We start from the raw sequence: 13,586 nt of genomic DNA, 5'->3' as shown, positions 1-13,586 counted from the left end.
CAATGTTGAGTTAACAGAAGTGGACTTACAAAAAGTTTTTGTAACCAAACCATTTGGAGTAAGGTCAATTGAAGGGTCCAAAAAATCAATTTGAGTTTGACTAATAGTGGAAGTGAATTGTAAGCCGCAATCATTATTATTGAGATAAGTGACAAATTCAAGCAATGATTCTTGTGTACCAGTCCAAATTAACAAAACGTCATCTATATAACGTTTCCACAAATGAATGAAGGGAAGATAAGCTGGGTTGACAAACACAAATCTTTGCTCAAAAGAATGCATAAAAGCATTGGCAAGTGCTGGTGCAAAGCTTGCACCCATAGCCACCCCAATTAATTGCTTAAAGTACTCATTATTAAACACAAAAATATTGTTCTGCAAAGTAAAAATCAGAAACTCCTTCACCATTCCTATGTGATCGAAAAAGGATGCAGAAAATTCACGAAATAAGAAATCAACACTTTCTAATGCTTTGTGGTGGTCTATGGAAGTGTATAATGCTTTAACATCTAATGTCACTAACCAACAGTTGTGTGGTCTGTGTGGTGGCAGCGCATACTGATGAGAGTTAATTGAAGCAGGCCTGCGAAGGCCTGCAAAGGGGCTTGTTCACAGAACACAAGGCACAGGAAACCCCAACACCTCTGCAATTTGTCAACTTGAAGCTAGCTCCCAACCCTCTGTATGAAGGCCAGTGAATGGTATGTCTGGGACAACTGTTTACATTAGGCAACCAATGCAGGGAGACCCGCTTTCAGAGGGAAGAAGTTTGTGATTTAATGGAGACAGAAAGACTGTTCTCACCACAAACTTCAAGGGAGATCTGCACTTTGATCAAGAGTCACAGAGAGCTCAATTAACCTGAGAGACACTTTGATCCACAACAGACAAGAAGATGGGTGGGACTTAGTAGTACATGTTGTCACCCCTTACCTTTTCTGTTGCAAAGCACTCTGGTTATGACCTCACGCATTACAGAAGATTGTTGGTGGGGACCTAGGATTGGTTCATTAAAGTAGTCTTAGTGTGCACTAATCACAGGGGCCCATTTGCCTTTAAAAGAGGTCTGAGCCCCTCACTTAGCAGATCATCCGATGACTTTGAAAGGAGTAAGAAGAAGTGCTCATTTGGACCCCGGCTGAAGGTACAGTCTGCCTTACAGCTTCTGCCAGTGAAGGAAGGTCAGGATTTCCAAGAGGGAAGAAAGATCCCTCCCCAAAACATCTCCCAGGGAACAGAGGGAGATACAAGACTCAGATGACCTACCCAGCAGCTCCAGAATCCATACCCAGCCAGCACACAGCCTGTCCTGCTAGCTTCTGCCAACAAGCTTCCTAGGTGGGAAGTGCCAGAGAGTCTCTGAACAAAGGACAAGGCTGTTGCCTGCAAACACTCTCCTCAGCTTTGGGCCGTCCACCTTAAAGGATGACATGAGCCCTGTGAAGAATCTAGGAGGAGTGCCATAACAAGCATTAACCGGCGTCCATCTTTTAAGGACATTTCCGAAACAGTCGAGCACTCGGACCGTGACCGGCTGCACCACTGACTGTTGTCACGCTGTAGTCACTAAAGCCGTCCGAGATACCTCGACCAGCATTCCAGATCCACAAACCAGCACAGAGACAACGATTCTTGAACCTGGGTTGCTGTGTAGGCCAGTCTGCAGCAGTCCATCCAGCCTTGCTTGACAAACTGCCTGACGCCTGATACCCGAAGCTGCCTCCCATCTTGAACTTTGTTGCAGGAGCTGCAAAGCGTCCTGCAACCGACTCAACGCTGTCAAGCATCAAGATCATCTCAAGCACCAGGTACAATGTTGTTCTGTCCCCCTGGACATTTACAACCCCTTCCTCCCTTGGTGCTGAAACTAAATAACTTTGAATAGTTGAGACTGATTGCTTTACCGACTACCCTCCTGTCAGTATCCAGAGTGCATCCCTTTCCTTCGTGAAACAATCTGTCCTCTGTGTTCCTTTACAGAGTAGTTTGTATTTTGTAGTGTGCTAGAACTGTCTGTTGTAATAATAATAATAATAATGTAGATATGTGTATAAAACCTTGACTGGACAGTCCCTTCTATCATTGGGTAATAATTGTATGTTTGCTTTGTTGCAACTACCAACGATCCACAACCTTGTGGAGATAAGCATGCCGTCTGTCCATGTTACTGAATTGGACAAGGAGGTTTATAACTTACTTGTGTTTCCAATATGTTCGAATACCTTCTGGTGTTCTAGAGGTGTTTGGCTGATTGATGGTTTAGAACCCGATATTCATCCCTGGACCACAGATGCACCCGGAAGTTGATTTGTCACAACCATGCCACCTGGACAGTGCATTACTGTGCTGGGCAATGCTTTCTGGATGGGGTATTTCTGTGCATGGTTGAGCCCCCTATAAAGGGTTTTCAGTGGCGAAATTAGTTTTTTAAAACAATATTTGAGTGTTGTAGTATACATTGTGGATAGGTTATAAATTAGTGCTGGACTACATCTGGAAAAGATGTATTAGTGATAGACTGGGCCTTTTGGATAGAGTGATTTAGACATGCACTGTTCATTCTAGGCAGAGGTTTCAAATGGAAAACTGTTTTATCTTGTAATGATTTCAATGCTAAGCTGTGCGTTACAGGAAGTATATTTTGGAGATAGTAAAAAGAGAAAACTCCAGGACTCAGCGCCAATAGAAAGGAAACGATTGTTTTAATGTACAATCAAATTTGAAGAGTTAGCCCTCTCCTTGGTGATTACACGTGTTTCGGCTCGCCTGAGCCTTTATCAAATCAGGGCTTAATGTATAAGCAGAAATAATATCAAGGTATTAACATTCATACCGATAATTAAAGTCAATGTAGACAAACATGAAAAGACAAAACATACATGTGAAGATCAAATCGCGAAGCCATGATACCATCAAAACCCATGATATATCAAAATTTACACAAGACAGATACATGTTAGACAGAGAAATAAGGGTTGGTGAAGGGTAGGATTGGAAGGGGTCAAGAAAACATGTCATTGTAAGCAGATATCACAAAAAGTAGAAACAAAAAAAATAAAAAAGAAGAAAAAGAGACCATTAGTTTAGTCGCTAATAAATCAGACTGTCAGCACCATGTGCAGAGTGTTGTTTCCAGCAAGTGCTAATATACATTAGCTTACCCGATAATAACACGATAAAGTCCATATGACTGTTGTCAGGTGAAATCATAACTGGGACAAATCCCCATAATCAGTAATCTGCAACAAAGCATTCGGCATATTCCTATGTTAGTGTATATCAATGATTAAGCACTAGTAGACTCAATAGAAAGAAAGCATCCCATGTTGCGTAGGTAGTAGGGAGCACACAAAACATTGATGAAAGTCCAGTGAAGTACCAGCTAGGTTAATCCTTTACATACACTAACATAGGAATATGCCAAATGCTTTGTTGCAGATTACTGATTATGGGGATTTGTCCCGGTTATCATTTCATCAGGACTGGGTATTGGATCTGCTAGGAATGTTACAGAGTCTAATATGGTGGAGGGTACTTGGCATCCCAAAATACAGTTCCTTCTGACGCCATAAGGTTTGAGCTTCGGTCAAATTCTCTTAAAATAATAGGCCTGTGGAAAAGGTTAGCCCTATATCGTACATTTTTGTGCCCTGCCTTAAATATGTTATATCAGGATTTGAAGGACTCAATGGAGGGGGACATAGCAACACTATTAAAAGATTTTGTTGACAGATGTGACAAGCTTTTGACTGATTATAACTCAAGTAAGGCCGATTTGAAAGTGAATCCCAGTAAGGTCAAAAAAATGCTTTTTCTTGGTGATTGTTGTTGCACGATGGCGAATTTTCATGGTTATGTTAGCCTGGAACATCTGGCTCAGGAACACTAGTATGTGGGTACTGTGGCCTCTTATCTCATTATCTTTCCTTGCCCTAAGGCCAGGTATGACTGCTTCCAGTTTAGATGAAACCTATACCAGACTGGGGTGATCTTGTTGAGGCATAAGGAGATTAATGTGACGGGGCCAAATGTAGATTCTGTAAAGATGAAGATACATTAGAGACTCTTAAGCATTTGTTGGTATTTTGTGCCCAGCTTAAACCTTGGAGGTTAATCAATTTAAAAAAAAAACATTTGGATCAAGTTGATAATATTGATATTGTATTGTTTTGGACAAGCTGCCTAAGAGGTTTTCCCAGATCCACTGTTGCAGCGGTGGTAAACTTCTTACAAAGTATAAACTTGGACATAAAGGAGACTATCCACGATTCGTTTTTTAAACTGGTCCATATTTTTCATTTTTTCTCTTCTTGTGAACGTATCTCAAGGGTTTTATTATGTGTTTTGTTAAGGTTTGTTGTTTTGAATGTCAACCCCAATGCATTGTTTCTATCTTGTGTGAATTGTTAATGTTGAACAGCTGATTTAACCAATAAACAATTTAAAAAAATGTACTTTGAAGAGCGCCCAAAATGGGGTGTCTGAATCCACTCAAGAGCATGGGGGCAGTGGAGGAGCTTAGTTAAAAATCAATTTGCGAAATCAAGGGCTCAAACTAAACTCAACAGAATCTCTTTCCGGGCCAGAAGTATAATAATCTCTACCTCTAAGTCTCTGTCAGGGTCTTTGTTTCATTTGCGGACGATTATTTAATAGGATCATCAATACAGGACACTCGGGCCACAAATACATTTCCTGTTGATTCGCTGGACTCAGTATTGATTCTTTTGGAGAATCCCACCAAGACCCCTAAGAGTGGGGAATGCAGGGACTCATAGCACATTCGTAGTAGCTGGTCGCCCGTCTAACACAGCTTTTCTTTAAATTGATATTGGCCTTCTTTACAAAAATTGATCAATTATTTGACACTTCATTGCCTAAAGTTGGCCAAAACCAGAATTTACTGGCTGAAAAATCACAGCATTTTAATGGTTTTGTGAGAAAACTGTCATGATCAGTTGGCAAAACAGCAGACGGAGGGCAAAACGTACTGAGGGATTATGTCTCATTGGTGTTCCAAAAACTGATATTCAGCACGTGGAAATGCAAAGGTCCCACTAACTGATTTTGTGTTGTGGGTGCAAATTTGAATGCTTTCCCGTTTGTTAGTTCTGGGGTCGGTTGCCAATCTTATTTGTCGACTGTTGTCCCTGTAAGGGGAAATCAGCTTTTTGGGCTGCCACCACTATGCAGTGGTAATCAGAGATACCCAATTTACTAGTTGTCATGACAAATTGTAAAAGTACCATCCAGCTCTCTTTGGTCCTTGCTGTATCATCGTATATTCATCATGCATGGATCGTCAGAACCAAATTTGCGGCAATTGACATCTAAGCAATTCTTAATGATTTGGTACTGCGCTATGGCACGTTAATATGATACTGGGATTATACTGCATTATGCGTTAGAAAAATAAATTGAAGATTCATGATCTAGTCTTCCTTACGGGAGGATAGCCACTTTAGCACATACTTGAATATATTTGTATGTTATCTCAATACTCATCCAACTGTCTATAGTAGTTTTACATTATAGCAAGCCTCATAATAAGTGTGTTATAGATGCACTTTAATGTTCCCTTTACTCAATTGCTTTTTACACTAAATGGATTATCGTAATTTGTTTATTGTATTAGTTTTATTCTACATGCATTTTACTTGTCCTACTTTTTTTTCTTTACTCTTTATATACTACTGTTCTTTGCAGATTGTTTTTGGAATTTCAACTTTAATGGCAAACGCTGAAATAAAGTGTTATGAAAACCCAATCAAGTTTTCAGAATGACCCTAAATAAATGCACACTATCTCCACTGAATACATTAAACAGTTGGGCTTCATACATTGTGGATATCATGAAAACAAGACTGGACTTACTATTTGGTGGACAATGAGTCCAATCTTACAATTTTGAAACAAAAGACATAATCAAGAAAGCTTACACAAGAAACGGGTTTGAGGAGTGTCACGTTATGAGGACCAAATTTAGAGTGTTTCAGAAATAGGCATATTATATGTCAAAAAATGTCGAATTAGTTTCACATTTTGATAAAAGTTTGAAACTGTCTGTAGGTGAATTTAGATGAATTTTCATTCATTTGTAAATGTAAAACAGGCCCACTTTAGCAAAATGTTTAACAACTCACAAATATTTGGTAACAGTCAAATATTTTCAAAATGTTTTCCCATGTTCCTTTGATCGCAAACACATAGAACTTGTTTGATATCATCCAGAAAAAGAGAACCAGTTCAACATAAAGAACAACAACAACAGCATCGCCAATGATTGCAATTTGTCTTGTCATTTCAGAGTATGAAATTGAAAGATCATTCTTCTTGCGAATGAAATGTGTTCTGGCTAAAAGGAATGCAGGATTGACATGCAGTGGCTACAAGGTAGGAAATATTTCTAACTATATTAATTCCACGTACGACGACATAGTCTAACTTTGCTTATGGTAACAAACAAATCTCTGTTCTTTAAAATAACAAAATGTGATGTTTCAGTGAATATGGTTCTTAACACTTGTACAAAGTGAATTGGATTTGCAAATTCACACTGATAGGTTAATGAGAGTTATTTTTCTTATATCAGTTATTCAAAAAAGTACATTCAAATTACAATTTCACATTTTGTATGTTTTCATCTTTTATGGACACTAGTGGAGCAGACTACTGAAGATTCTTTAGGGGGGCATTATTGACTATAGCCTACAGTCAATAAGTGCTTCATCTTGGCGCTGTAGGCAGTGCATCTAATTCAACTCTAAGTATTTTAATCAAATAGTATTAAATATTAAACAGAGAGAGTAGGAGGAGCCAGAAGCAAAATGTATCAGATCCTCATTGCAAGGATAGTGTGACTGTTGGGTAAAGTTTTAAATTTGACAACTGTAGAGGATAACATTTACAACAATGTGCAAGCCCCTCTACTCAGAACAAAGACGGCCAAATAACCTGTTCTACGTGATTGTTCCCACTCAGGAGAATCTACAATGACCTTTTAGGTGACTGTACTTTACTGAGAAGAAATAGCTATTTGCATATCAGTCTGGTCCTTCTGACAAGGGCAGTAACAGCACCAAAATGCAAGGACATTCTCCTCTGGACATGAGTACTATCAGTAATCCCAGACCAGACACGTTTTCTGACGTGTTCGGCATCATATGTGCAGTGAAGCAGGACTTCTCTAAGCACAGTAAGCAAGGGGTCTGGATTACCCTTTGTAACTTAGGGTTAAACCCCAACTAATTTACCACTTTCAAATGTGTGACAACGGAACCACCGAATACCCTTTTAAACATTCACACTATGAATTCAGAGCTTCCTGTCTCAATCACTATTACACATATCAATGAATGTAGAATTCATAGTACAGATTGATTGATCCCCCCCCGCCGCCACCCCACTGCTCCCAAATATAGATAGTGTACTGCACTTATCCAGGTGGCAGTATCCACCTGAACACTCACAGCGAGAGCAAGGGGACATAGTGAGTAGTGGACAAATAAGTGTATAATGTATAATGACAAATAAGTGTATAATGTATATATAATCTGCTTGTCCTCTCATTGCTATTATCATACCTGTAAATTCTGTATTATACTTGTAAACTTTGTAATTATGGTTCTGTCTGTTTTTCTTATGTTGTAACTAAGTGATGCGCCCGGTTGCCCCTGGGCCTGGTGCGCTATACAAATAAATAAAATACAAATTCAAATACAAGTGAAATTACAACTTTTTTTTTAACTATAAACTATCTTTCTACCCAGTATGCATTTTGTGCACATGATGTCTATAGGGCATTAGGACATGACAATATGTCATGAAGCCACTATTGGGATTAAGAACAGCTAGTTTTTTTTTTTTTTAATTGCAGAAATTGCAGTGCCGATTGATATTGCACTGACATCACACCCGTCCCACCACATATGAAAAGCGTATATACTATTTTTCGAGGCATAATTTTCTTAAATGTACAGCATACATTGCATGAAAGATCCCAAAATGCAGTGACTTGTCTATTCTCGCCCCGGCAATCAAAGAAACCAAGACCGTTCAAGGTAATTCCTCAGCACCAATCTCCCATGTGTCGACAGAAGAGAGTTGCATCATTCACACATATTCAGAGCAAAGGCCCCTTTAGGGGTTGCTAGGTATGCAAGTCAATGGTGTAGACTGGCATCTAAAATGTATGTGCAACTATGAGCAGAGGTCGAAGTGAGTGGAAGCTAACAGGAACAGAGATCCACTACTTTTATTTTTACTGCTAATATTGCTTCTGCCGTGTACATCTATTGCCCCAGTTCTGAAACTACTCTTTTGAAAGGTAAAGCATCTTGTAGGATGTTTGTGCATTTGGGAACTGAGCATGTACATTGCATCTTTCCGTGAGACCCGGCTAAAATCGGCAAAAGAGAGAGGAAGCATGATCTCTCGTCAACCCTTGGAACCTAGTCGAGTGAAACAAGACTCCCAAGTGTCCTTCCAGGATAGTGTTCTGCAAGTCACTCACAGTCTCAGGGATTAGAGTGTCCCTGCACACTCTTTAACACAGCTGCAGTTATTTTCATAGCTTGGATCTCTGTCCTGGCCATGGTCAGTGCCTATGGGTCTGAACCGCGTTGATGTCTTGCTTCTGGAAGGACAAGACGATAGCAGGGACGTCATTTAGGGGTCGCAAGTGCGACATCTGAGGTCTCCCTTGTGACCTCTGTGGTCTCCCTTACGACCTCTGTAAAAAATGTATATATTTTTTTCTTTCAATGCAACCTCCTGGGCTGTGGCCAGCACCATGTGGATCTTTACTTCTGGAGTGGCTGGCTTTCTTGTTCATGCCCCTTAAAAAAAAGAAGAAAAATAAGAAGAGGAGTGCCACAAGTCTAACACTTTCAGCACTGACCCAAAATAAGAAAGAATAGGAATACCAAATAATGTGTCTTTCTGGAATTCTATAAAATAATTGCTAGACTCATTAAAGGTTTATTTCAGGCACACTTCAGGGGGTGAGTCACTGATTTAGGGCCTCATCACGAGTTGGCCGGTAACGCCGGCGCTATTAGCGCTGGCGTTGATAGCCCTACCGCCAAACCCCACGGCGCTATTAGTGCCGGATCACGGGTTTGGCGGAAGGGTTATTGCCCATTCCCCATTAGGCCCATTCGGGAATTCCTCATTCCCCATTGGGCCGAATGGGGAAAATTCATGCTATTACCGGCGGCGGATTTCCCGCCGGCAGTAATCGTGCCGAAAATTGGCAATTTTGCAGCGGATTTCCCCCCAATTCAGAGCAGGGGGGAAATCCGCCAAAGCCATGATCTGGCAGACCCTTAAATGCGGCGGTAATAGCGCTACCGCCGCATTTAATGGTCCGCCAGATCATGGCTTTGGCGGATTTCCCCCCTGCTCCGAACTGGGGGGAAATACGCAGCAAAATTGCTGATTTTCGGCGCGATTACCACCGGCGGAAAATCCCTTGTGATGAGACCCTTAGTCTGTTCTTAAATGCCTCAACTCAGCCTTTCATCCTTCTGATTTCGATAAATGAGTACCAACACAGGTTGGGTGATATTGGGTGTATATTTTTTCTATATAAAGCACTTAAGCGTAAGTGCTATATAATAACACATAATTATCATTTGTCATGGACGTCTGCTTGCATTCACAGTAATTTGGTAATATGGGCCTATACACACTGATCTTAACGATACATATGGTGATCCATTCTTGTGTGAAATGTACATCACATTATAGTGATATTGCAAACATATTTTTCATAGTGTACAATGCTATGTGATGCCACTTCCTGTTTTGTCAACGGGTGAAAGGTCGTGTTCCATCGCTTCCTGTGATATCACTTAGGGGTCGGGTCAAATGACATCACTTCTTCACACAGGGGGTCAAGGGTCGTGTGATGCAACTTCCGCTACCCTGGCATTTTGGTGAAATGACGTCCCTGGACGATATCCTCACAACAACTACCCATTCAAGAGTTCAGTGGCACTCCTCTTGCCATGGGGCATCTTAGTTTACAAAACCATTGCTGGTAGGTGTTCCCCCTCTATGTATCGGTAGGATTTGATCCCCTATATGGGTTTTATGTGTTAGCATGACTTCTTTATTGGGGCCGGTGGACTCACTACCCCTACCTAACATTATTGGGGTACGGTCTGTCTAAAGACTGCAACAGGACGCTGCATTTTTCACCATGATTGACGTGGATACTCACCTCTGCTTTACATCCAGGGAGTATGGGGACAAGGCTGCGGGTGTCCCTAAACTCATGATCTCCATTTGTTTTGGGTCCATTATTTGAATGTTTAGGCACATCCACCATCTCTCCAGTCACAGAATCAAAAGCACAGTAGTTATGCCCTGACTTCCCAAGTGTCAATAATCAATTGTGTGTCATCAGCATAGATATATACCTTTACATGCAGGGGATGGAGCATCGTGATCAAAGGAGCAAGACGGCCATTCAAGAGCCGGGAGCTCAGGGTCAGGTCTTGAGGAGCAGTGCAATGTTGTGTACAGGCTGGGAAATGGATGGGAGTTGGGCCGCAGATCGATGGTGGTGCTCATTGACAAATGTAGTTCATTGTAAGGTTGAAATGCTATGCCAATCTCAAGATGGGATGGCTGATTGTGTCAGAATCGGCAGGTGTACAGTGTCAGCCCTCGACAGTCTCCTTACCCAGGACATCCAGGGTGGAAGTGTCAATCAACTCTGTCAGATCTAATGGCAGCCTGAGCCTGATCTAAGAGCTTGTATATGTCGGGAGTTGTTGAACTATGAGAATCTCCAGAGTTTTGCAGAGAAAGAGCAGATTGAAGGTACGGTGAGAATTCATCATTTCTGCAAGGCTTGTGGTTTCCAAATCAGTGGTGGAAAGTGTGCAGTTTGAAGTGAATCAGTTGAAGCCATGTGTGATGAATCAGTTTCTTTTGAGTGTAAGACGAAGCATTTCACCTCACCTTTGCTTTGAGGCCAGTGTGGGGTGATGTTGTGTCTGATCCTGAAATAGTGGACTATTGTTGGACTTGATTGTCCCAGAAGAAGAAGGATGCCATCATGCCCCGCTATAACCTTATCTGTAGATGTCAGGATGTTACCGTCATGCATTTGGAGAGTCTGTCAATGGCCAATGGGGTATTGGAGCTCGCGGGAGTCCCTATTCATGTATTGCTAGGGCCTTGTAGGGGCTGGCTTGGTTTTTAAAGGCAGGAGGCAATGTGTGGGCTTCCTACATGGCAAGCAAGAATGTGACTTCACATTTGCTTCACAAGCTCATCTATGGAAGGAATCCATTGATCTTGTGATCCAAAGTCTGTTTTCATGATATTCTTGTGATCCACCTGCCCCCCCAACCCTCAGGGCTATACCTAGCAGCCAGAGAATGTGCGACTCACAATCCAGGGCTCCTCTTATGCGAGGTCATCCAGAGTGGGTATCATCTCATTGAGCGCTCTGGCAAGTGAATGGATGATGGATTGTGGCTTGTTCGTCCCATGCAGGATCGGACAGAGAATTGTAGGAATGTATGATTTCTTTCATGAGAGAGATTTCAGCGTGGTGTGGATGAGAAGGAAGGAGACATGACCCCTGTTAGGCTGGACAAACAGCTGGCAGGGCTTGGATCACTTTGCTCATGATCAACCTTATAGAAGTGGTGCTGCAGCTGGTGAGTTCAGTGCCCATTGCATGCCAGAAAATGTAAGGCAGATCCTGTGAACAAAAGCATGTAGGATTTGCGGTGGGTGACCTCTGTGAAGGGGTGTCCACTCACGGAAAGCTGATTCCCAGTGCCTCCCGTTCTCTTCGAGAGTAGCGTTGTTCAATTACAGTTAGTGCCAGACTCCCATATGCAAAAGGGCAGAGGTCTGCAACCGTTGGCTCTCCTAATGTGTTGGACTACAACTCCCACCGACGCTTTTGAGCATAGTCAATGCTGAAGGATAATTTCTTTTTTTTGTGTTTTTTGTTTTATTGGTCGAATACATTTTTCAACCTTTAACATATAAAAAAGATTCCAAATTCCAGGATCATCTGGCCCCTTAAGCCTTGTTAAAGTCTTCCAGATTCTCCTTTTCTTCAGGGGATTGTTCCTTGATCTCCGAGAGAGAAAGGCAAATTCGTTCCACCAATTTTAAGGCATTCAAAGTCTGTCCAAGTATGTCGACTGTCATTAGACGCTCCCACCATTCTTCCTCGACTTTGGCATCCAAAGGTCCCGTGGAATTATTCAGATAAATGGTCCGTATTTTGAGGAATCTCGGACATGAAAGTGTCAGGTGCCTCATAGTTTCCAAGATTTCTGATTTCCTACAAAAGCGACAGCCCTCATCTTGAATCATGAGCTGTTTTCTTAAATACTGAACTTCTCTTGACTGCAGTAGATTGAGTGTGCACCGCATCAAAAGATTCCTGTATTGAGATGATGGAACTCTTGTAAGATACGGCGGGGGATGGTTTAGTTGTTTCCTTTCCCATATAATGTTATGGTAGTAGATAGTTTGCGCCTTATGTGTGTCCGTATCTATCCAGTCCTTCTCGGGTAGCAATTTCTTAGCCTTTTTCGGATTATCCTTGAGTGTCTCTGTTAGGATATTGTTTTGTTGTAGTAGGTCATTACATTGCTGTTTCCACGTACAGAAGATTTTTTCGGGCTTGTTGTTTCCGGGTTTTGCCACTATCTCAAATGGAATAGGCGGTGGCTCCAAAAGACATTTGCAATAAAGGGAGATGGTTTTCCATAGGACTGTCGAGGCCATGGATTGTAGCCTTAACTCATGTCTGATCGTTTCAACTTTTAGGCAATTTGGTAGTGTTAGAATTTTCCGCCAGAAATAGGCTTCCAGCTTCCCCCATTCAGCCCATGCCAAGTTTAGACAGGTCTCAGCACCATGGGTCAAAATAGGAACAACCTTTTTCTTGTAAAAGGAGATGATCGGTAACATGGAGTAAGTGCTGTATCTCCGGTGAAGAGCTCTCCCCTGATTTGTTAGTTTTTGAAGCCGTTCTCTGATGAAATTGATTTGGGCCTGTTCATTTATATTTTTGTTGATTTTCACCCCAAGATGGGTTATAGTATCCACTACTTCCAGCTCCTGATGCTCAAGTCTCCACGTGAAGACATTATTTTTCTTCCTTGTCCCTAAGGCAGATTGCATAAAGAGGATCTTCGACTTATAAGCATTGATTTTCACTCTATTTGTCGCTGGAGTCCGATTGCTGTTAAATCGATTAGAAAAATGCTGAAGGATAATGGGAGCTGTTGTCCAAAACATCTGGGTTGCAGGACCCAGGCAACAGAGACTTAGCAACCATATACTGAAGTTTGTGTGGGAACAGCATCGAGACCCATGGGGCTAGTCTTTACTAGTATCTTGGTGGGGAGGTCTGGGGAGGGAAAAGTATGAAGGGGTGTGTAATCTGCAAGGACTTTGTGAAACACATTCTGTTGTTGCACTTTCCCTGCCCTTTAAAAGCTGGCTGTAAACAGTATGTGCGGCAGTTAGGTTAGCATTGCAAGATCTTGGATAAAATGATCTCAGTAATTAACTGTAACAAGGAAGCCGTGAATTGAGTC

The 13,586-nt window shown here is 41.7% G+C and overlaps 1 protein-coding gene across 1 annotated transcript in view; it reads left to right on the top strand.

Annotated features, from left to right (window-relative positions):
* Nucleotides 1-13,586, top strand: part of SIM2 (SIM bHLH transcription factor 2) — a 465,003-nt gene that overhangs the window by 329,565 nt on the left and 121,852 nt on the right. Inside the window, exon 5 of the mRNA XM_069636111.1 lies at nucleotides 6,308-6,393. Within this exon, the coding sequence (XP_069492212.1) occupies nucleotides 6,308-6,393 (86 nt within the window). The remainder of the gene's footprint in view (nucleotides 1-6,307; nucleotides 6,394-13,586) is intronic.

This window comes from Ambystoma mexicanum, chromosome 7p (genome assembly GCF_040938575.1).
Source record: "Ambystoma mexicanum isolate Mex_15411 chromosome 7p, UKY_AmexF1_1, whole genome shotgun sequence".
In the NCBI taxonomy this organism is placed as follows: Eukaryota; Metazoa; Chordata; class Amphibia; order Caudata; family Ambystomatidae; genus Ambystoma; species Ambystoma mexicanum.
The sequence above is the reverse complement of the archived record's forward strand: the minus strand, read 5'-3'. Positions and strand labels throughout refer to the sequence as shown.